Consider the following 24463-nt stretch of genomic DNA (forward strand, 5'->3'; position numbering starts at 1 on the left):
CTAGTCCTCTAGACAAAGGCAGGCAGAATAAAGTATCGGTGACATGGTGGCCACAGGTGGAGAGCCAAACACAGGGAAAAACACACCGACGAGCTCCAATCCATGCTCATTAGTTGCAAGAACAGACCTGCAGACAAATACCAGATGTGCTGTTTCAACAGACTTCCCAAGAAGGTGTGACTGTGTGTCCGTGCCCACGGATTAACTGAAATGTACTCAGAGGAAATCTGTTCATCTTGCTAGACCAGGACTCCCTAGAAGCAAACCTACAGACAAGCTCTCAGTGAATTCCGTGAAAGAAAACCCCTTTAAATTATCTACATGGAAATGGTTATCTAGAATAAAAGCGGGGGGAAAAAACACACTAAATAGACAAATATACAAATTAGTTCATGTACCTTTCACAGATTGAAAGTAAATTGGAAATGATAATTACTCACAATTCAAGGTTTATTAGGCTCACCTGTCTCCAGAAACGGTGTCTGAACTGACCTGGGGCTTGGGCACAGAGGGTGGGGAGCTACAGGCAAGGCCACTTGGGTGCCCACAAATAGATGGTAGTCAGGGAGGTCACTTTATCCTCGAAGCACTATGCTCATAACTCTACCCCTGCACATGGCTGAGGTGAGCACTGAGCCTCCCCCCAGGTCCATTTCCCTCACTAGGGAGGACACAGAAAACTGACACCTGCTACTAGGCATGTTCAGCATTTACAAAAGACAACATGCTTCTCTTAGGACTTCTGACCAAGTATTCCTGCCCAGTCTTCTCAGATCCACCCTGTATGTTCCCAGAGCACCTTCTGCTTCCTTCTGTCAGAGCCCTTAGTGCATTTTGTCACAATTCTTTTACTTATCTTTGTTGTCTCTAGACTGTGAACTCCTTTTTTATATTTTTGGAGACAAAGTGTTGCCCAGGCTGGCATGCAACGACATAATCAAGGGTCACTGCAGCCTCAAATTCCTTGGCTCAAGTGATCCTCCTGCCTTAGCCTCCTAAGTAGCTCGAACTACAGGTATGCCACCAGGCCTGGCTAGTTTTATTTTACTTTGTTTTTTTTTTAGATGGAGTCTTGCACTATCACCTGGGCTGAAGTGCAATGGCATGATCTCGGCTCACTGCAACATCTGCCTCCCAGGTTCAAGCAATTCTCCTGCTTCAACTTCCCTAGTAGCTGGGATTACAGGTGCCCACCACCATGCCTGGCTAATGTTTTGTATTTTTAGTAGAGATGGGGTTTCACTATGTTGGCCAGGCTGGTCTCAAAACTCCTGACCTTGTGATCCGCCTGCCTTGGCCTCCCAAAGTGCTGGGATTACAGGTGTGAGCCACGAAGCCCGGCCTAATTTTTTAATTTTTGTAGAGACAGTGTCTTGCTATGTCGCCCAGGCTGGTCCCAAACTCCTAGGCTCAAGTCATCCTCCTGCCTTGGCCTCCTGAACCCGAAGTGCTAAGATTACAGCAGCAAGCCACTGCTTTCATAAGCCACTTCTCCTGGCCGAAGACTGTGAACTTCTTGAACACATTTTTCCCCTACAGAACACTAATACTGGAGCAAAGGCACTCTGTAAATCGTTTTCTGCATGAATAACACTTGTGTCCTAAGCCTGGTTTCTTGGGCATTTGCCTGATTTGAGACCAGGACTTCCTGAGAGTTGAGATAAAAGTGAAAGCTTATTTGCCCTTTTTTTCAAATAGTGTATGTTTCCCACGTGAATCTTCAGTGTCTCTAGTGAGCATTGGTGCCATTTAACAAGAATGATGCTAAACCCTGTCCTAAAAGAATGAGCGGGACCAGGGCTTGCTGGGCGGGATTGGCTTACGGCATTTCAGGGCTTGAGTCCAGAGGCCTGCATAGACCCAAGACACAGCATTCTTGAGAGCTCATCCGCAGTCATGGAGATTGACCAGTGGGTCAGACACCCAGGGCTATGTCAGAGAGAAAGACCCCAGGCACAAGGTACACTGTGAAGACTAGGGTGGTCAGGTGGCAAAGAAGCTTGAAGCAGAGGGTGGGAGCCTGCGCCAGGAGGAACTCATGTATCTGGGGGTGCTGCGGCCTGAAGCTTTCATGTAACTCAGTTTTTAACCTTGGGATCCCCCTTGAAGTCCCTGGTGTGGATACAGCCTTCATCCTTTTAGACTTCCCAGCCCTGGACCTAAAGGAATGTACTTGTCCTGGATGGAAATTTTCATCTTCCCCAACTGAAACTCTGTACCCGTTAAACTCCCATTACTTGCTTATACCTATTAAATTCCCATTACCTGCTCCCCCTTACCCCCTACCCCTGGCATCCACTATTATTTCTTTCTTTTCCTTCCTTCCTTCCCTCCTTTTTCTTTCATTCTCTTTCTTTCTTTCTTCCTTCCTTTCTTTCTTTCTTTCTTTCTTTCTTTCTTTCTTTCTTTCTTTCTTTCTTTCTTTCTTTCTTTCTTTCTCTCTCTCTTTCTCTCTCTTTCTTTCTTTCCCTCCCTTCCTTCCTTCCTTCCTTCCTTCCTTCCTTCCTTCCAGATGGAGTCTTGCTCTGTCACCCAGGCTGGAGTGCAGTGGCATGATCGTGGCTCACTACAACCTCTGCTTCCCAGGTTTGAGAGATTCTCCTGTCTCAGGAGACATCCACATCTTCACCAGCACATTTTATTTTCTGTTCTTTTGTTATTTATAGTAGCCATCTCATACAGTTTGGCTGTATCCCCACCCAAATCTCATCTTGTAATTCCCATAATCCCCATGTGTCATGGGAGGGACATGGTAGGAGATAATTGAATCATGGGGGTCATTTCCCCCATCCTGTCCTCATGATAGTGAGTTCTCACAAGATCTGGTGGTTTTATAAGGGGCTTTTCTCTCATTTGCTCAGCAATTATCTTTGCCACCACCATGTGAAGACGGACGTGTTTGCTTCCCCTTCCACCATGATGGTAAGTTTTCTGAGGCCTCCGCAGCCATGCTGAACTGAGTCAATCAAACCTCTTTCCTTTATAAATTACCCAGTCTTGAGTAATTAGCAGCATGAAAACGGACTAATACAACATCCTAACGGGTATGAAGTGATAACTCCTTGTGCTTTTGATTTACATTTCCCTTGTAGCAGTATTGAGCATCTTTTCATGCGCTTATTGGCCATTCGTATATCTTCTTTGGAGAAATGTATATTTGAGCCATTTGTCCATTAAAAATATAAAATAATTTTTAGTCCTTCAAGGAAACGCACTTCTTATAGTTCTTAATATAATCATAAATATATATATATATTTTTTTTTGAGACAGAATCTCTCTCTGTCGCCCAGGCTAGAGTGCAGTGGCGTGATCTCGGCTCACTACAACCTCCACCTCCTGGGTTCAAGCGATTCTTCTGCCTCAGCCTCCAGAGTAGCTGGGATTACAGACGTGCACCACCATGCCTGGCTAATTTTTATATTTTTAGTAGAGACAAGATTTTGCCGTGTTGGCCAAGCTAGTCTGGAACTCCTGGCCTCAGATGATCTGCCCGCCTCAGCCTCCCAAAGTGCTGGGATTACAGGCATGAGCCACCACACCTGGCCAATATTCCTGTCTTAACATAGACTAAACCTTTATCAACCCACTTCTTATAGTTCTTAATATAATCATAAAATATTCTTTTTTTTTTTTTTTTTTTTTTGAGACGGAATCTCGCTCTGTCACCCAGGCTAGAGTGCAGTGGCATGATCTTGGCTCACTACAACTTCCACCTCCTGGGTTCAAGCGATTCTTCTGCCTCAGCCCCCAGAGTAGCTGGGACTACAGGCATGCACCACCACGCCTGGCTAATTTTTATATTTTTAGTAGAGACGGGGTTTCGCCATGTTGGCCAAGCTGGTCTGGAACTCCTGGCCTCAGATGATCTGCCCGCTGAGGCGGGCAGATGTTGAGGAAAAATATAAAGAAACTGTAGATAAGTCATGTAAGAAACATATAAATGTACATAAAGTACTATACGTAAATATAAATCATATATTATATATTATACATATTTACATATCCAATATATTCATTTATATTGTACATATATAGAATATATAAATGAATATATTTATATATTGAATATCTATAAATCATATATATATGATTTGAACAGTACACTGAATACGTATCATGGCCAAATGCCAAATGACCAAAATTTTTTTTTTTGAGATGGAGTTCTGCTCTTGTCATCCAGGCTGGAGTGCAGTGGCACAATCTCGGCTCACTGCAACCTCCACCTCCCGGGTTCCAGTGATTCTCCTGCCTCAGCCTCCTGAGTAGCTGGGATTACTGGTGCACGTCACCACGTCTGGCTAAGTTTTTGTATCTTTAGTAGAGACAGGGTTTCATCATGTTGGCTAGGCTGGTCTCGAACTCCTGACCTCAGCTGATCCGCCTGCCTCGGCCTCCCGAAGTGCAGGGATTACAGGCGTGAGCCACCGCGCCTGGCCCAAATTACCAAATCTTAAAAACGATATTCAGCCAAAGCTAGGAGAGATCCAGGTCCTGTCAAAGCAGAAGCAGAAGCTGACTACCACCATCGCAGATTAATCTTCTCAAGTACAGAGATAAATGGCGTGTCCTCAAAAAATTTAATTAAGATTATAATTTTACCCTTACATATTTTAATAACCAATGTTTTAAAGTTTGACATTATTGTCTAGGAACAAAATTTGTCAAAGCTGTCAGCTGTGAATTTGCTTCTGTAGTCACTCAAGTGCATCTTTACGAGACAAGATTGTCACCAGCACATTGGACGATGGCACTAATCCTTCATCCACAATTGAATATAACTCAAGAAAGGGTCTTCAGTGCTGTATTTTCTCAAAGGAACTATGCGCCAAGATTGGGAAAATCTCAAAAGTGCTTTTTAACTTCAGCTACCAAAAAATTGTTGGGAGAACACAGCAAACATTTAAAGTTTGATGAACTCAAATCTGTGAGAAAACATTCTTATGACATCTGTTTTTTTAAGTTTATTAGAAGGAACAAAATGTGGGCTACCTAATTTTTCTCTAACCCTTCCTTTTTTCCCTATCGTTCAGGCTTTTTAGTGTCTGTATCTGGATTAAAGAAGGTTCATTATGGATTTAATGTATGCTGTTTTGTACTTTTCTTCTCCCTATAAAATGGAGATGGCAAAATTGACATTATGCTTTTAATATCTCATTCTTGTGATATGTAAAGAATTTTTCAGATAGAACTTAAGAAAAAAGACTTTTGACCTAAAAGACATTTTCAAAAACTTAAAATAAAATACAGTTCTTACAGATTATTTTGTTTAATGACAAAATTGCAAGTATAGGGCCAGGCACGGTGGCTCATGCCTATAATCCCAGCACTTTGGGAGGCCAAGGCGGGCAGATTGCTTGAGCCCAGGAGTTCAAGACCAGCCTGGGCAACATTGGTAGAGCCTGTCTCTACAAAACTACAAAAAATCAGCTAGGCATGGTGGCACATGCCTCTAGTCCCAGCTACTCAAGAGGCTGAGGTGAGAGGATCACCTGGGCCTGGGAGGTCAAGGCCGCAGTGAGCTATAATCGTGCCACTGCACTCCAGCCTAGGCAACAGAACAAGACACTGTTTCAAAAAAAATGCAAGTATAACAATTCTGAGAAGATTGGAATCATGATATAATCATGATTATGTTACCTTATGTAATTAATTAAATTTTTATAAATATGTATTGGCTTCACTACTGTGTAGCATTCATTCTAAAATTGACTACCTAAAACACTCTTTTAAATAACAGCTTTCTAAATATATATTAATATGCAGCAGTTTCCCAGGCAATTATAAACTTATGTTTAACTTTAATTGACAGAATTTCAACATAGGAAGCACATAAGGAGATTTCACTCTGAGTTATGTTTAGAATGCTTAATTCTGTTTCAAAGGTTATATTCAAATACTAATAACAAATCCACCCCATGGTTATTCCTACAAGATTTCACTCTGACTAAATACGATGATAACCTGTGTACTCACCTGATCACCAAGCAGCAGAATCCCCCATGCTAGAAATGATGTTGAAGCAGCACGGGGCTGCTTAGCCTTCTGAAGGCGGTGAAATTAAAGCTGAGATTAAACCACTAAAGTCAAATGCCATCACTTTCCTAATATATGCATTATTTTATTTCATTTATTTATTTATTTATTTTTATTTTTATTTATTTATTTTTTTTTTGAGACGGAGTCTGGCTCTGTCGCCCAGGCTGGAGTGCAGTGGCCAGATCTCAGCTCACTGCAAGCTCCGCCTCCCGGGTTCACGCCATTCTCCGGCCTCAGCCTCCCGAGTAGCTGGGACTACAGGCGCCCGCCACCTCGCCCGGCTAATTTTTTGTAGTTTTTAGTAGAGACGGGGTTTCACTGTTTTAGCCAGGATGGTCTCAATCTCCTGACCTCGTGATCCCCCCGTCTCGGCCTCCCAAAGTGCTGGGATTACAGGCTTGAGCCACCGCACCCGGCCGCATTATTTTATTTTTAAAATGTTGGAAAGACAGGAATGAGAGCTTTGTGAACCTGTGAATCCCAGCCTATCTTCAGTGCCATTAAATGTGGGGGATGGCATTTCCATTTCATAAAAAGCAGTGATGGTTAAAAATAGAAAGCCATCAGTGACAAAGTTAATTGGAATTCAGTTTGATCTGCTAACATTGCTGCCTACATCACTAATTTTGGTTGCTCAGAATGAGTGATTGTTTAATAAGTTCTCTATTGAGTTTACTTACTGAATTTTTACCCTGTACCAGCTACTGTCTCAGCACTTTACAGGTATTACTCCCTTCAGTCCTCACAATGGCCCAATGAGAAAGGCACTTTTGTTATATTCATTTTACAAATGTGGAAACCAAATCAGAAAGAGGTGAAGCAATTCAACCAACTGCAGATCAAAAGTATTTGGAAAAAAAAAAAAAAAGAAAAATGTAACTATATACTTTTTAAAACAGGTTGGGCATGGTGGCTCACGTCTGTAATCCTAGCACTTTGGGAGGCCAAGGCAGGCAGATTACTTGAGGCCAGTTGCTCAAGACCAGCCCGGCCAACCTAGTGAAAATTCGTCTCTGCTAAAAAGACAAAAACTAGCCCGGTGTAGTGGCGCACACCTGTAGTCCCAGCTACTCGGGAGGCTGAGACAGCAGAATCACTGGAATGTGGGAGGCAGAGGTTGCAGTGAGCCGAGATTGCTCCACGGCACTCCAGCCCGGGCAACAGAGCGAGACTCTGTTTCAAAATAATACTAATAACAATAATTTTAAGAACAAATTTTAAAATACAGTATAAGAACTATTTGCCCAGCATTTACATTGTATTCGTTATTATAAGTAATCTCGAGACGATTTAAAGTGTACGGGAGGATGTGCATAGTTTACAGGCAAATACGGTAACATTTCATATAACAAACAGGAGCATTTCAGGATTTTGGTATTCGATAGGGGTCCTGGCACCAATCCCCTCCAGATATGAAGGAACAACTGTACGTGTTTATCCTATTCAAAATAAATATTGTATTTTAATTACCAAGCAAAAGTTACAACTGCTAAAATGGTACAGGGAAAGAAGAGATGAGCTCTATCTAGATAGGAAGTCAAAAGCCATGGCTCCCACCCCCAGCCCTGCTCCTGACTCCTGTTGCTACCTTGAACAAATGGCTCTCTGCACCTTGGTTTCCTTGTCATGTAAATTAAGAGAAAGGTTGAACTAGAATTTTAAATTTCTGAGGGCAGGAATCGTGTGTGGTTTGTTCATCACTGTATGCCCCAAAAGTGTTGAATGAATGACTAACGAAAGAGTAGATGGGGGAAATAAAGAAAAGAAAGACGTGAAGTAATTGCTCAAAGACCACACATCTGAAGAGGCAACGCCAGGGTCTGTGGCAGCTGCCTGGCTGCAGAGCCCCCGCTTCCCTCCCCACGCTGCCCTGGTGCGGTTACATAGAGATGAGTAGTTGTCACATAGCTGGCATTAGGGATTTGCTTTTCTCTCAACTTTCAGGTTAGAGGACTAAGTACCTTTGATTTAATCAGGATGCTACTGTAGTCCCAGTTCACTAGTGGTACCTATCCAAGGGGCTGGAGGTGCAGGGAGAGAGAGAGAATTCTAAACTCGCTGAGTTTGGAAGCTGAGGGAAGCTGAGAGTAGGTTGAAGACTTAAAGGGGATGGAAAACATGAAGGGCGAGAGAGAAACAGTGGATAGAAAAAAAAAAAAAAAGATGAGATGCACACTGATTTCTCCCATTTGCCTGGGGAAAGGCAGAGTTTTGCAACACTTTATTGCAAAAAGCAAAATAATTAGTTATTAAATAATCATAGTAAATCAGGTAAACATTTTCTTTTTCTATTCCTCCCCTCTTCATCTTCTTCTTTCTCCTCTTCTTCTTCATTTTTTTCCTAAAGATGATATAGAGAAAAACTCAGGGTTTGAAATTCTTAGGTGTCGGTGCTGGGCTATATATTGCCACACAAGTCTTTCTGGATGAGGCAATTTTTTTTTGTTTCTTCTTAACACACTTTTATAAATTAAAAGTAAAATATGCATACAGAATATCACCCTAAAAAAGACATTAGAGAAAAATATCTCCAAATACGTTGAGTTTATCTGGAAATGAGAAAAGAGGATTATAATCTGGATGCACGAAACGGCAAGCCACAAATGCAGCTGGCTGGGGAAGGGCAAAGGGAAGTTCTATTGGCTGAAAGGGAGAAGTTGACATAAGCTACTTGGAAACTGAGCTAATTGGTCCCAGAGGCTCCAAGCGAGTTGTCATCACTTCATTGGTGAAGATGGTGTTATTGAACAAGTGTTCTTTTGAGAGCATCTTATCTCAATTACTGCAGCCCTAAAGAATGTCTGGTGATAAACTTTGTCATAAAAATACATGTTGAGGCTGGGCGTGGTGGTCCATGGCTGTAATCTCAGCACCTTGGGAGGCCGAGACAGGAGGATCGCTTGAGGCCCTGAGTTTCAGATCAGGCTGGGCAACACAGCCAGACCCCGTCTCTACAAACATTTTTTAAAATTGGCAGGGTGTGGTGGTGCACGCCTGTAGTCCCAGCTACTCAAGGAAGCTGAGGTGGGAGGATCCCTTGAGCCCAGGAATTTGAGGCTGCAGTGAGCTGTCATTGTGCCACTGCATTCCAGCCTGGGTGACACAGCGAGACCCTATTTCAAAAAAAAAAAAGAGAGAGAAATACATATATATTTGCCAAATGTGCAAGCCATGCAAAGGAGGAGATGCATGTAGGATGCAGAGGGATTGCTTGTGGGTTTTTAGAAAGTCCTTGGAAACATTTCTTATTTGAGATGCAAGCCTGAGCCTCCCTCCCCTTTGTCTTCTCAGCCCTATTTCGTCTGAGTCTGACTAAAGCAATTTCATCTTGGCATCTGCAACTTTTATAAGAAAAAAAAAATCCCCAAATCATATGATACAGAACGAAAAATTATCACAGAGGTTCACACATAGACAACCATCACTCAGGTTAAGAACTGGAAATTTCCTGGCTGGGCATGGTGACTCACTTCTGTCAACCAGCACTTTGGGAGGTTGAGGCGAGTAGATTACTGAGGTGAGGAGTTGGAGACCAGCCTGGAAAATGCGACCAACCCCTATCTCTATGAAAAATACAAAAATTAGCCAGGTGTGGTGGCACATGCCTGTGTGGCTGAGATGGGAGAATCGCTTGAACCCAGGAGGCGGAGGCTACAGTGAGCTGAGATTGTGCCACTGCACTCCAGCCTGGGTGACAAAATGAGAATCCGTCTCAAAAAGCAAAAAACAAACAACAAACAAAAAAACAACTGGAAAATTCCCAAGACCTAGAAGCCCTGCTCCAGGCCTGCAGTCATTTTCCATCCCATCTGCAAGGTCATCTCTAAACTGACTACTAGCACCAAGGTTAGTTTTGCCAGTTTTAAAAATTTGAACAAATGGAATCATGTAGAATGTATTCTTCAGTGTCCGGCTTCAGTTAACATTATGTTGGTGATATTTGTTTATTTCATAAAGTATGGCAGTTGTTTATTCACTTTCATTTTTATATAGTATCCCATAATATGAATATACCACAATTTTATTCATCCATTCTAAATGTTAATGGACACTAGGATTTCTTCCAGTCCGGGTGTTTTTTACAAATAATGGTGATGCGCACACATTTTTTGGAGTGGAATTGTTGGATTACAGGTTCTGCATGTGTTCAGCTGTGGTAGATATTGCCAAATATTTTCTAACACGGTTGTACCAATTTACATTCCAAAGAGGATTGTATGATAGCTGTGTTAGGCCGGGTGTGGTGGCTCACACCTGTGATCCCAGCAGTCTGGGAGGCCAAGGTGGGTGGATCACCTGAGGTCAGGAGTTTCAGACCAGCCTGGTCAATATGGTGAAACCCCATCTTTACTATAAATACAAAAATTAGCTGGGTATAGTGGTGCATGCCTGTAGTCCCAGCTACTTGGGAGGCTAAGGCAGGTGAATCGCTTGAACCGGGGAGGCGGAGGTTGCAGTGAGCCAAGATTGTGCCACTGCACTCCAGCCTGGGTGACAGAGTGAGATTCCATCTCAAAAAAAAGAGAAAAAGAAAAAGGCCGGGCACAGTGGCTCAAGCCCGTAATCCCAGCACTTTGGGAGGTTGAGGCGGGCTAATCACAAGGTCAGGAGTTCGAGACCATCCTGGCTAACATGGTGAAACCCCGTCTGTACTAAAAATACAAAAAATTAGCCGGGCGTGGTGGCGGGCGCCTGTAGTCCCACCTACTTGGGAGGCTGAGGCAGGAGAATGGCGTGAGCCCGGGAGGCGGAGGTTGTGGTGAGCCAAGATCGTGCCACTGTGTTACAGCCTGGGCAACAGAGCAAGACTCTGTCTCAAAAAAAGAAAAAAAAAAAAAAAGAAGAAGAAAAGAAAAGAAAGAAAGCTGTGCTGTTCCATGTGGTAGGCAGAATAGTGTCCATATTCTCATCCCAAGAACCTGTGAATACGTTACCTCCTCTGGCAACAGGGACTTTGCAGCTGTGATTAAATTAAAGCTATTGAGAAGGGGAGAGGATATTGGTTTACACAGGTGAACCCAATGCCATCATAAAGTTCTTAAAGTGAAAGAGAGAGGAAGAGAGTTAGAGGGTGACGTGACTGTGGAGAAGGGGTCAGAGAGAGGCAACGATGCTGAAGATGAAGAAAGGAGGCCACGAGTCACAGAAAGTGGAGGTATCCAGAAGCTGGAAAAGGACAGGAAATGCGTTCTACCCTCGGGCTTCCAGAAAGGAATGCAGCCCTGCTGGCACTCTGACTTTAACTCAGTGAGATCCGTGTCAGACTTCTGACCCACAGAACTGTAAGATAACATATTTGAGTTGTTTTAAGCTCCTAAGTTTGTGGTAGTTTGTTACAGCATCAACAGAAAACTAAGAGACTCCACATTCTCAACACATTGTCTGTGTTGTAAGTTTTTTGCTATTCTGGTGGATGTGTTATGGTATCTCATTACGGTATTTATGTTTCCCTGATGAGAAATGAGCTTGAGCAGCGTTTCATATGTTTTTTAGCCATGTAGATATTCTCTTTTATAAAGTGCCTGTTCATACATACTGCCAATTTGCCTACCAGGTTGTCAGTCTTTTTCTTATTGGTTTATAGGTCTTTGTATATTCTGAATATAAACCCTTTTTCAGTTATGTGTGTTGCAGATATCTTCCACTTTACAGCTTGTGTTTTCATTCTCTTAATAGTGTCTCTGCCTAACATAACATCTTTTTTTTTCTTTTTTTTTTTTTTTTCTGAGACGGAGTCTCACTCTGTCGCCCAGGCTGGAGTGCAGTGGCGCGATTTTCTGTACGCCAACGCCCGCCTTGGCCTCCCAAAGTGCTGGGATTACAAGTGTGTGAGCCATCGTAACATAACTTCTTAATTTTAATATCATTCAACTTATCTTTTCCTTCGTGGTCAGTGTTATGTGTCTGTTTAAGGAATCATTCTTGGCTGGGTGTGGTGTCTAATGCCTGTAATCCCAGCATTGTGGAAGGCTGAGGCAGGAGGATCACTTGAGCCCAGGAGTTCGAGACCAACCTGAGAAACATAGTGAGACCCTACCTCCAGTAATGAAAAGAAAAGAAAAGAAAAGAAAAGAAAAGAAAAGAAAAGAAAAGAAAGAAAATCATTCCATACCCCAATGCCAAGAAGATATTCCCCTGTTATCTTTTTCTTTTTTTCTTTTTTCTTTTTTTTTTCTGGAAACAGAGCATCACTTTGTTACCCAGGCTGGAGTGCAGTGGCACGATCTCAGCTCACTGCAACCTCCACCTCCCAAGTTCAAGTGATTCTCCTGCCTCAGTTTCCCAAGTAGCTGGGATTACAGGTGCCCACCACCATGCCCAGTTAATTTTTTGTGTGTTTTTAGTAAAGACAAGGTTTCACCATGTTGGCCAAGCTGGTTTTGAACTCCTGACCTCAAGTGATCTGCCCAGCTCGGCCTCCCAAAGTGCTGGGATTACAGGCGTGATGAGCCACCATGCCCGGCCTATGTTATCTTACAAAGCTTTATTTTTTTACCTTTCTTATTTGTATCTAAATTCATCTGGAATTGTTTTCTGTGTATGAAGCAAGGTAGCAATCAATTTCCTTTTTTTTGTTTTTTTGTCTCATATGGCACTCCAACCCTCCCAGCCTCGGCTTTCTCCCACAGCTCTATGGTGCTACTTTTGTCTTTTAGTTCTCTACATACTTACTATCATTATAAATCAGGTATTGATATATGTGTGGGCCTGTTTCTGTACTCTTCATTTTGCTTTATTGGTCTATTTGTTTATGTTCACTCCAACATTGCACTGTCTTAGTTATTGTAGCTTTAATGTAAGTCTAGATGTCCAGCAGGGTAAGTTTCTCCCACTTGGTGGCTGTTCTTTGAAATTGGTTATTCTTGGCTTGATTCTTTGCATTTCTACATATACCTTTAGAATCAGGTAGTCAATATCCACTATCCACTTTATGTTATCATAAAGTCCTTAAAAGTGCCAGGCACAGTGGCTCATGCCTGTAATCCCAACACTCTGGGAGGCCAAGGCAGATGGATCACTTGAGGTCGGGAGTTTGAGACCAGCCTGGCAAACATGGTGAAATCCCATCTCTGCTAAAGATACAAAAATAAAAATTAGCTGGGTATGGTAGCATGCAACTGTAACTCCAGCTACTTGGGAGGCTGAGGCAGGAGAATCACTTGAACCCAGGAGGCGGAGGTGACGGTGATCGTGCCACTGCACTCCAGCCTGGGTGACAGAGTGAGACTCTGTCTCAAAAATAAATAAATAAATAAATAAAATAAAGTCCTTAAAAGTGGAAGAGAGAAAAAGAGTTAGAGGGTGACGTGACTGTGGAGAAAGGATCAGAGAGATGCAACGATGCTGAAGATGAAGAAAGGAGGCCATGAGTCACTGAAAGTGGAGGTATCTAGAAGCTGGAAAAGGACAGGAAATGCGTTCTCCCCTCGGGCTTCCAGAAAGGAATGCAGCCCTGCTGACACTCTGACTTTAACTCAGTGAGATCCGTGTCAGACTCCTGGCCACCCATAAAAAAAATCTATGCCGGACACAGTGACTCACACCTGTAATCACAGTACTTTGGGAGGCCAAGGTGGTGGATCACCTGAGATCAGGAGTTCGAGACCAGCCTGGCCAACATGGTGAAACCCTGTCTCTACTAAAAATATAAAAATTAGATGGGTATGGTGGCACAAGCCTGTAATCCCAGCTACCCCGAAGGCTGATGTAGGAGAATTGCTTGAACCTAAGAGGCGGAGGTTGCAGTGAGCCAAGATCGTGCCACTGCACTCCAGCCTGGGTGACAGAGGGAGACTCCATCTCAAAATAACAACAACAAAATCTGCTCAGATTTTAATCAGGAATGAATTGAATCTATAAATCAATTTGAAAGACAATTGACTTTTCATAAAATTGAGCTTTCTAATCTGTGGTCTTGATGTAGCCTATCATTTTCTTTCTTTTCTTTTCTTTCTTTTTTTTTTTTTTTAAGATGGAGTCTCATTCTGTCGCCCAGGCTGAAGTGCAGTGGTGCAATCTCAGCTCTCTGCAAACTCCGCCTCCCGGGTTCAAGCGATTCTCCTGTCTCAGCCTCCAGAGTAGCTGGGATTACAGGCACCCACCACCATGCCCAGCAAATTTTTATATTTTTAGTAGAGATGAGGTTTCACCATGTTGGCCAGGCTGGTCTCAAACTCCTGACCTCAGGTGATCTGCCCACCTTGGCCTCCCAAAGTGTTGGGATTACAGGCGTGAGCCACCACACCCAGCCAGCCTATCATTTTCTTTAGAATTCATCAAGTTAATTTCTTTGACAATGTTTTGTAGTTTTCTATGTAATTGTCCTGCACATCTTTCATTAGGATTCATTCTGAGGATTCAACCTTCTTAATGCTATTGCAAGTAACATTAAATTTTTAAATTCTATTTATAATTATTGAGTAGTTATATAATAGATATAGAACTGATCTTGTGTCTAATGACTGCTAAATTTACTTTTAAACTTGTTTATTATTATTATTATTTTGAGATAAAGTCTTGCTCTGTCACTCAAGCTGGAGTTCAGTGGCATGATCACAGCTCACTGCAGCCTCGAACTCCTGGGCTTCAAGTAATCCTCTCACCTCAGTTTTCTGAGTAGCTAGTACTACAGGCATGCACCACCACATATGGCTATTTTTTACATTTTTTGTAGAAATGGGTATGGCTCTATTGTTTAGGCTGGTCTTGAACTCCTGGCCTCAAGTAATCCTACTGCCTTAGTCTCCCAAAGTGCTGGGATTATAGGTGTGAGCCACCACACTCAGCCTATTTTCTATTTTTCTTTTCTTTTTTTTTTTTGAGACAGACTCTTGTTCTGTCGCCCAGGCTGGAGTGCAGAGGCATGATCTCGACTCACTGCAAGCACCACCTACCAGGTTCACGTCATTCTGCTGCCTCAGCCTCCCGAGTAGCTGGGATCACAGGCGCCTGCCACCTTGCCCGGCTAAATTTTTGTATTTTTAGTAGAGACGGGGTTTCACTGTGTTAGCCAGGATGGTCTCAATCTCCTGACCTCGTGATCTGCCCACCTCGGCCTGCCAAAGTGCTGGGATTCCTATATTCACTTTGTATAGTTTATTTCTAGAGTCTTGTATCTTCCACATATATAATCATGTCATTTGTGAATAATTACAGCTTGTCTTTGGATGAGACACATTTTACGTAGGAAGATGTGGAGAAATTAGAACCCTCATACATTGCTAATGAAAATGCAAAACAGTGTGGTTGCATTGGACAACAATTGCCAGTTCCTCAAAGTAGTAAAGATGGAGTTAACAGATAACCCAGCCAAGGCTGCAGTGAGCCTTGATTGTGCCACTGCACTCCAATGTAGGAAACAGAGTGAGATCCTGTTTCAAATAAAACAAAACAAAAACATGAAAAAAACACACGACCCAGCAAATCCACTTCTAGGGATATACCCAAGAGAACTGAAAGCATATATCCACACAAAAACTTGTGGATGAATGTTTATAGCAGCCTTATTCATAATAACTAAAACAAGGAAACAATCCAAATGTCCATTAACTGGTGAAGGGATGAATACAATGTGATATATCCATACAATGAACTATTATTCATTAATAAAAAGATTTTTTTAAAAAAGAATGAAATACTGATACATGCTACAACATAGATGAATATTAAACACATTCAGCTAAGTGAAAGAAGCCAGTCACAAAAGACCACATATTATACAAATCCATTTATGTGAAATGTCCAGAATAGACAAATCCACAGACAGAAAATACATTAGTGGTTACCTAGGACTGGGGTTGTATGTAGTGGCAATCAGGAGAGACAATGATACATGTTTCTTTTTGGGGTTATGAAAATGTTCTCAAATTAGATGTGATGGTCACATAACTGAATATTCTAAAAACTAATGAATTGTACATTTTAAATGGGTACATTTTATTTTATTTATTATTATTATTTTTTTTTTGAGGCAGGGTCTTATTCTGCCGCCCAGGCTGGAGTGCAGTAGCATGATTACAACTCACCAACTCACTACAGCCTCCACCTCCTGGGTTCAATCCATCCTCCCACCTCAGCCTCCTGAGCAGCTGGGACTACAGGCATGCATCACCACACCCAGCTAGTTTTTGTATTTTTTGTAGAGATGGAGCCTCACCATGTTGCCTAGGCTGGTCTTGAACTCCTGGGCTCAAGCAATCCACCTGCCTTGGCCTCCCTAAGTGTTGGGATTACAGGCATGGCCACCTCGCCCAGCTAAATGGGTAAATTTTATAGTCTGTAATTTATATCTCAACAAAGCTATTTAAAGTTTTGGGTTTTTAAATTATTATTGTTGTTATTGTTTTAAATGGAGTTATGCTTTTTTTGCCCAGGTTGGAGTGCAATGGCGTAATCTCGGCTCACTGCAACCTCCACCTCCCAGGTTCGAGAGATTCTCCTGCCTCAGCCTCCCAAGTAGCTGGGATTACAGGCATGCACCACCACACCAGGCTAATTTTTTTTTTTTTTTAAATTTAGTGGAGACAGGGTTTCACCATGTTGGTTAGGCTGGTCTCGAGCTCTTGACCTCAGGTGATCCACCCAAGGTGCTGGGATTACAGGCATGCACCACCACGCACGGCTAAACTTTTCTTCCCCCCCGAGACGGAGTCTCCCACTGTCGCCCAGGCTGGAGTGCAGTGGCATGATCTCAGCTCACTGCAAGCTCCGCCTCCCAGGTTAACGCCATTCTCCTGCCTCAGCCTCCTGGGCAGCTGGGACTACAGGCGCCCGCCACCACGCCTGGCTAATTTTTTGTATTTTTAGTAGAGATGGGGTTTCACTGTGTTAGCCAGGATGGTCTCGATCTCCTGACCTCGTGATCTGCCCACCTTGTCCTCCCAAAGTGCTGGGATTGTAGGCGTGAGCCACCGCGCCCGGCCTAGGCTAACCTTTTTTAAATATAGGACTTTGAAAGCTTAAAAAAGAGGTAAACATACGTTGTTTGGGGGTGTAATCTCTAAATTTTTAGAGATTTTAATTTTTTTGTTATACTTTTCTGGGCTCTCCAAGAATATGTATTTTTGTAATTGGAAAATTCAGAAAAGAATAGATGTTACAAAAATGTAGAATTCCAGCCAGCCATGGTGGTTTACACCTGTAATCCCAGCTCTTTAGGAGGCTGAGGTGGGAGGATTGCTTGAGCCCAGCAGTTCCAGACTAGCCTGGGCAACATAGTGAGACCCCATCTCAAAAAAAAAAAAAAAAAAAGATGTAGAATTCCACCCTTCCCAACACCTGCCACATACCCACAAGCAGCAGCAACAACAAACTCTCCTGAAAAACCAAGAACATCATTTGAGGGAGAAGTGAGTTGGCACCTGAGTTCAAGGTTGTCTACCTGGATGACTTGTCTGAATAATGAAATGGTGGTAAACTGCAGCTAAACAAGCCAAGGGCAGCTGGTGAGAGGACACTGTTAAGGCACTTGCTTGGGATTTTCACAGAATTGTGATGAACAAAATATTATATGAGAAAGATAATTTTTGTATCCGTGACCAGAATAATTGAAACAGGTTAGTTAAAAAGTTATTAGTATGGGTTTTAAGTGGTTAATATCTTGGTCAGGATATTGAGTGGGAAACGGAGTGAAGGGGTGACTCCTAAAATGTTTCAATGACAAAATCCTCAGGGAATAGTGATGACTTAAATGGAATTAGAGATTATACCAACACACCATACATGTTGAAAGACTAGAAGTCCTCTTAACATGAAAGAAGTTGACTAAGGACCATTTTGACAGAAAAGCAATGAATGTGAGGATATGAAAACTCTATTGCCATTATTTAGAATCAGGATTCCAATGTTTGAATCCTAGTTTCCCTATTTGCTTTCTTTCTTTCTTTCTTTCTTTTCTTTTTTTTTTTTTTTGAGACAGTCTCACTCTGTCACCCAGGCCAGAGTGCAGTGGCACCATCGCGGCTCACTGCAAACTCCACCTCCTGGATTCAAGCGATTCTAGTGCCTCAGCCTCCCGAGTAGCTGGGATTACAGGCATGTGCCACCACGCCCAGCTAACTTTTGTATTCTTAGTAGAGACAGGGTTTCACCATGTTGGCCAGGCTGGTCTCGAACTCCTGGCCTCAAGTGATCCGCCCGCCTCAGCCTCCCAAAGTGCTGGGATTGCAGATGTAAGCCACCATGACAAAACCTCTATTTGCTTTTTGATCTCTGTCAAAATACCCAACCTTTTTGAGCTTCGATTTCCTATATTTTTAAAATAGTAATATCAATTTCTACTTCATAGCCTGTTTTAAATAAATCAGAAAGCACATAAAAGCACTTAACAGGCTGGGCACGGTGGCTCACACTTGTAATCCCACCATTTTGGGGAGCCGAGGCAGGTGGATCACTTGAGGTCAGGAGTTTGAGACCAGCCTGGCCAACGTGGTGAAACCCCATCTGTACAAAAAAACAAAACAAAACAAAAACAAACAAAAATTAGCTGAGTGTGGTGGTGGGCGCCTGTAGTCCCAGCTACTCAGGAGGCTGAGACACGAGAATCGCTTGTATCCGGGAGGTGGAGGTTGCAGCAAGCTGAGATTGTGCAACTGCACTCTAGCCTGGGTGATGGAGCAAGACTCCATCTCAGAAAAAATAAAAAAGAAAAGAAAAGAAAAAGCGCTTAATAAAACGCCTGGCACACGCTCTGAAAAATATTTTATATACATGGTAATATTACCATTGGGGGAACTGGTGTGAAGGGGACATAGGATGTCCTGGCACATCATTTGAAACTTCATGTAAATCTATAATTGTTTCTAAATAAAAAGTTAGAAAATGTATTAGCTATCTAGTCTGGGAATTGTGTTGTGTCATTGTGCTAATATTTTTCTCACCAAAGGAAGGAACCAAGGACCAGAGACACAAGCAATTTGTTACAAAGAGTTACAGAGAAGTGAAATGAGAATGGAAGTAATTTCTTCTGAATCATATTACCATAGAGCAGCCTTAGTGTGAAGGGAGCTTAGAATTAGGGCAGTTAACCACTGAACTTATCTGGGTTTGAATATGTGGTTTGCTATGGTTTATTTCCTGGTTCAACTTGACTCATTCATTCAGATTCAGAATAATAAATATTTAAATGTTTAAAATAATAAGCATCTAAAATGATAAGCATTTCCTCCCCATGTACTCTGTGCTAGGCATTGTGGAAGCCTCTCCCATATTGCTTTGAATGCGATTGCAACTAAAGGTTTCTGAATTCTAAGAGAAAGGCACAAAGGAAATTTACTACTGCCATTCTAATCCATTTAGTGCTCACTGTTTAAACATCTTTGTTTTCTCTTAATGAAATTAAAATGTGTGGAACAAATTGTATAGGATGTAGTACCTCCTCAGTGGGGAATTCTTTTGCCTCTACTAACCTGGAGCATTGGGAAAAGCACGGGAGTAGGGAACACAGTGGATAAGGAAAAGAGGGTTTATTTTCCTTTATACTCAGTTTACAGTAGTGATTCCAGCAGGATGCACTATTTTGTTCAGAAAAAGCTGATGCGAAGAAACTTGGAGCTGTGGCTGATGACCTTGGGACAGAGTTGAGGTTCTGTTGCATTCTTGGGGCAGTGTTCAGCTCCTGTAAATGCAGAAATAACAGCCCTGAATCAGGGTAACTCTGGATAGAGCTCAGTTCTGTAGGTATTTTTCCCTTTCCCTCCCTCCCTCCCTCCCTCTCTTAGGTCAGTGTGAGAATATGTCTCTTTAGCTGACGTGAATAAAGAGATCAAATATCTTTGAAAAACTATGAAAGTTCTAGGAAAGGCTAAGGCTTCACATTCAGAATGTCACCTTTACAGGGAGCTTTAAAGGGAGATAGAAGCAGCATAGAGCGGAGGACATGTAAAATTTCACAAATATTTACCTTTATACAATTTTTTTTTTTTTTTTTTGAGATGGAGTCTCACTCTGTGGCCCAGGCCGGAGTGCAGTGGCGCGATCTCGGCTCACTGCAAGCTCCACTTCCTGGGTTCACGCCATTCTCCTGCCTCAGCCTCCCGAGTAACTGGGACTACAGGTGCCTTCCCAGCTAATTTTTTTGTATTTTTAGTAGAGACTGGGTTTCACTGTGTTAGCCAGGATGGTCTCAATCTCCTGACCTCGTGATCTGCCCGCCTCAGCCTATCAAAGTGCTGGGATTACAGGTGTGAGCCACTGCGCCCGGCCTTACCTTTGTACAATTTATAGAAATGTATAAGAGGCTTTAGGTAAGAGACTGGCAATTAATTTTTTTAATTGTTCTTTTTCTCTTTTTTTTTTTTTGTGAGACAGAGTGTCACTCTGTGTCCCAGACTGGAGTGCAATGGCGTGATCTCGGCTCACTGCAACCTCTACCTCCTGGGTTCAAGTGATGCTCCTGCCTCAGCCTCCCTAGTAGCTGGGATTACAGGCATATGCCACTACGCCCATCTAATTTTTTGTATTTTTAGTAGAGATGGGGTTTCGTCGTGTTAGCCAGGCTGGTCTCAAACTCCCAACCCCAGGTGATCCACCCACCTCAGCCTCCCAAAGTGCTGGGATTACAGGCGTGAGCCACCACACACAGCCTAAAAATTGTTCTTATTTGAAAATGAGTCTATGAGGGACATTTTGTCAACCTGGTTTCAAAAAAAGAGATGAATGAAATGAATGGTAAGAATTTGTTTAATGTGCTCATTTCAGCAGCACATGTACTAAAATTAGACTGATACAGAGAAGATTAGCATGGCCCCTGCGCAAAGATGACACACAAATTCATGAAGCAGTTCATTAAAAAAAGTAAAGAAATATTTGTTCAAAAATCATTTTTAATTACATAAGTATTTCTCCATTTTTCAGATTGTATAATAAATAATAGGTCTGTCTTTATATACTTTCAGTTTCAGGAATGATAATTCTGAAGAAAAAAGTGAATGGTTCATCACCGATACAAAAATTAACAAACATGATAGTGGCTAGCAACGTCAGGTAGGTTTCATTTATTAGCAATGTTTTCCCCACGATTTTTTTTTATGTTTGTTTGTGGTTGAAAAGCCAAACACATTAATTTCCAAGGCTCATTGGCTGCTAAGAAAAATTGTCACTGTGGCCAGGTGCAGTGGCTCCTGCCTATAACCCCAGCACTTTGGGAGGCTGAGGTGGGCAGATTACCTGAGCCCAGGAGTTTGAGACCAGCCTGGACAACATGGCAAAACCATGTCTCTACAAAAAAATACCAAAATTAGCTGGGTGTGGTGGCGCCCACCTGTAGTCCCAGCTACTCAGGGGGCTGAGGTGGGAGGATTGCTAGAGCCCGGGAGGTGGAGGGTACAGTGAGCTAAGACTGCACCACTGCACTCCAGCCTGGGTGACAGAGCAAGACCCTGTCTCAAAAACAAACAAAAACCCTTTAATTATCATTTGGAAGAGGACTTATTCTTTAAAATGCAGGCCTTAGTACTTACATAGTTGGATGATGCTTTTAGAAAAATGACTTGGGGGACACTCCTCCTGTATTTTACACATTTCAGTGGCAGAACAGGATAACAATTCAGACCTCCTGTGTGCTCTGACCATGGACAACACACAGCTCTGTCATCCTCAAGCTGCACTGTAAGTGAAGCTGGGGTAACGGTATGTAGAACAATGATTGGTATTATTTGTTCAAATATTATTTCTTATAAGAAGGCAACAGAGTGCAGTTTGTAAATACCGGTTTAAAAACTCCTTTCTTTTAGAAAGGAGAATGAGAGAAAGTGAAATATAAAAAACACATAATTGTGCTGAACCATGAATGACACCGTCACAGAAATATCTAAAAACCATACTGCTTAAAGGCACTTGTTGCAATGTGTAATTCAGCTAAGATGATAATCAAATGCATAGCTCTTGAATACAGAAAAATGATACAAATCCTCCTCCTTTGCTGCCCTTCCCACAGAATACTGAGATAAAACTTATTGAGGCCTAGCTACCAAAGGCAGAATTAGTTGTTCCATATCCTAGGCTAGCATTTGGTACATAGCCCCTATTTTATCATGATTACTGAGAACTGTTAAGTCTAACTCGACTGTGTAGATCAAGACAGTTTTATCTTGGTGCATCCAGTGGCTGAAGCACAGTTAGCACCCTGTAGATTTTGTGTTGTTGCAGTGACATCACCAGTTACTATAAAGAGCTGATTTGGGCTGGGTTTGGTGGCTCACACCTGTAATCCTAGCACTTTGGGAGACCAAGGCCAGAGGATTGCTTGAGGCCAGGAGTTCAAGACCTGCCTGGGCAACATAGTAGAACCACATCCCTACAAAAATTTTAAAAATAAATTAGCCAGGTGGAGTGGCCCGCACCTGTAGTTCTAGTTACCTGGGAGGCTGAGATGGGAGGTTCTCTCGAGGCCAGGAGTTCGAGGTTACAGTGAGTCATGATTGTGCCACTGTACTCCAGCCTGGGCTACAAGGCAAGACTTCGGCTCTAAAAAAAAATTTGTTTTTTAATGAAAAAAAGAGCTGATTTGGCTCTTTCTTCCCCCATTTACCCAGAATTGCTTAAGTGGTAGATACTGACAAGGTATCTCAGCAGGGCAGAATTCTCATGGTTTGAGTCAGTCGGGACCAATTTATGTTGATGTGAATTTCTAACTCCTTTGTCATTCTGAGTGTGTCAGCTGAATTCACGTAAGGGCATTCATCAAGGAAGGAAGAGAAACAGCCTTTAGTTTTAACTATTTTATAGCTGAGAAAATTAGACACATACTCCGAGTTACGGGGTCTATTCTGATTTTTATTACTCCTAGAAATTTCATACAGACTATAATCTATCTTGTTAGTAATATCTGATAGGGAATTTTTTGGAATAGCTATGTGTAGAAACTATTTTATTACACAGATTTAGGAATCTCAGAGGATCTGATTCCTTCGTCTCTAAATCTTCAATGGCATTAAATGCCAATACATTGTCCTTGGTCAAGATTACAACGCAGAAAGGAACAAGCTAATTAACTATTTAGAATTCCCTCTCCTAAGAGACCACATCGACAAAGTGGCACCATAACACAGTTTGGTGTTTTGTTGATCACTTTAGGATACCACCACCATTTTGGAGGCTTTGGGTGGAGCTGGGGATAAAGCCATGGAGGCAGAACCGTGTCGGAAAACCTGGGTTTAGCCCCACTTTGTACTTGGGTGTTTGAGCTAATCGCTTAAGTCACGTAAAACAACAAGACTAATAAAGTCTGGGACACAGACTTTAACACCTCAAGTGCTGCCAAAAGTATTTAAAAGACAAAAGCGAATCACAGGCACCCTTCACCGAGCACCTCCTAGACATCAAGAACCGTGCTAGGTTCCCTACATTCTTCATTTAATGCCAATAACCCCACGAGGCAGGTCTCACCTTCATTCTACAAATGGGCCCCACTCCTACCAACTAACTGGCTGATTCAGGATCTGACCCCAGGCCTGCCAACGCTCCCGCTGGCGGATTGCCCGCCTTGTCAGCTCGAGTTAGCAGGACGTGGGAGTAAAAACCCGGCGCCCCAGCCTTCACCGTGCTGCACGAGGAAGCTGGCTAGGCAGGCATGACTTTGTCAGTCAACCACCCCGCAGCCGGGCCCTGGGCTTTGTTAGCAGCCACTTGGCGAGGGCCCCGGGCGGGTGGGGAGGCGGCGCTTCCTCCAAGAGGAGGTGGGACCCCGGCTCCGCCGACCTCGGAGCCGCCCCGGCCCCGGATCGCCGACGACGTACGTGCAGGCCTGGGGATGGGGCGCGGGCCACGAGCGGCGCGCCCGCCGAGATGGCTGCAGCCTGCAGGGCGGTGGGCGAGGCCGGTGACCCAATAAAGCGGCCGGTCCGCGGGAGGCCCCGCCCGGCCGGGTTCCGGCACTCGCCGCAGGGTCCCGGCCGGCGGCAGTTTGCGCGCCCCCGTCCGCAGCGCTCGGCGTGAGGGCGGCTTGGGCCGAGGGTGTGAGCGCGCGCCGCCGGGCCGGGGCCCGGCCGGGAGCGGGGAAGGCGGGAGGCGGGAGCGCCGGTCGCCCGGGAGCCGCGCAGAGGAGCAGGCGGGGGGAGACGCGGCCGGGGGCCCAGGCGTCCGGGAGCCGCGCCGCCCGCGGCAGGCCCGGGCCCTCGGCCCGCCCCGCGCGCGCGCCCCCGCCAGCCCGGCCCTCCTCCTCCCCGCCGCCCCTCCCGCGCGCGTCCACCGGCTCCCCGGCTCGCGCCGCTCCATGTAGCCCCGGATCCCCGGGCGGCCGCGGAGGAGGGGGCGACCACAAGATGGCGGGTACGTGGCCCCCTGTTCTCCGGGCGGCGGCGGCGGCTCCTCGCGCCCACCCGCCCTCCGCCGCCGCCCTGAGTGGCGGCCGGGCCGGGGCCGGCGTGGGGTCCCGGCGCGGGGAGGCGCCGCCGGGGCGGGAGGGCGGGCGGTGGGGGCGTCGCGCCG

At 43.9% G+C, this 24463-nt stretch overlaps 2 protein-coding genes and 1 non-coding gene across 4 annotated transcripts in view; 2 read left to right on the top strand and 1 right to left on the bottom strand.

Moving 5' to 3' along the window:
* Positions 1–24250, bottom strand: LOC112611711. The gene is made up of 5 exons (XM_025365699.1): positions 24241–24250; positions 23773–24149; positions 21496–21636; positions 19444–19652; positions 1–127 (listed from the first exon to the last, which is right to left on the bottom strand). The coding sequence occupies exons 1-5, from the start codon at positions 24248–24250 to the stop codon at positions 1–3; spliced, it is 864 nt and encodes a 287-aa protein (XP_025221484.1).
* LOC112611806 lies at positions 20722–20828 on the top strand. The gene has a single exon (XR_003116767.1). It is a non-coding gene; the product is annotated as a U6 spliceosomal RNA (small nuclear RNA).
* The window catches only part of PPP4R1 (protein phosphatase 4 regulatory subunit 1), a 71250-nt gene continuing 70967 nt past the window's right edge, over positions 24181–24463 (top strand). For both annotated transcript variants that reach the window (XM_025365052.1, XM_025365053.1), the window contains exon 1: positions 24181–24304. In XM_025365052.1, the coding sequence (XP_025220837.1) occupies positions 24298–24304 (7 nt within the window). In that variant the 5' untranslated portion in view covers positions 24181–24297. The remainder of the gene's footprint in view (positions 24305–24463) is intronic.

This window comes from Theropithecus gelada, chromosome 18 (assembly GCF_003255815.1).
Source record: "Theropithecus gelada isolate Dixy chromosome 18, Tgel_1.0, whole genome shotgun sequence".
Lineage (NCBI taxonomy): Eukaryota > Metazoa > Chordata > Mammalia > Primates > Cercopithecidae > Theropithecus > Theropithecus gelada.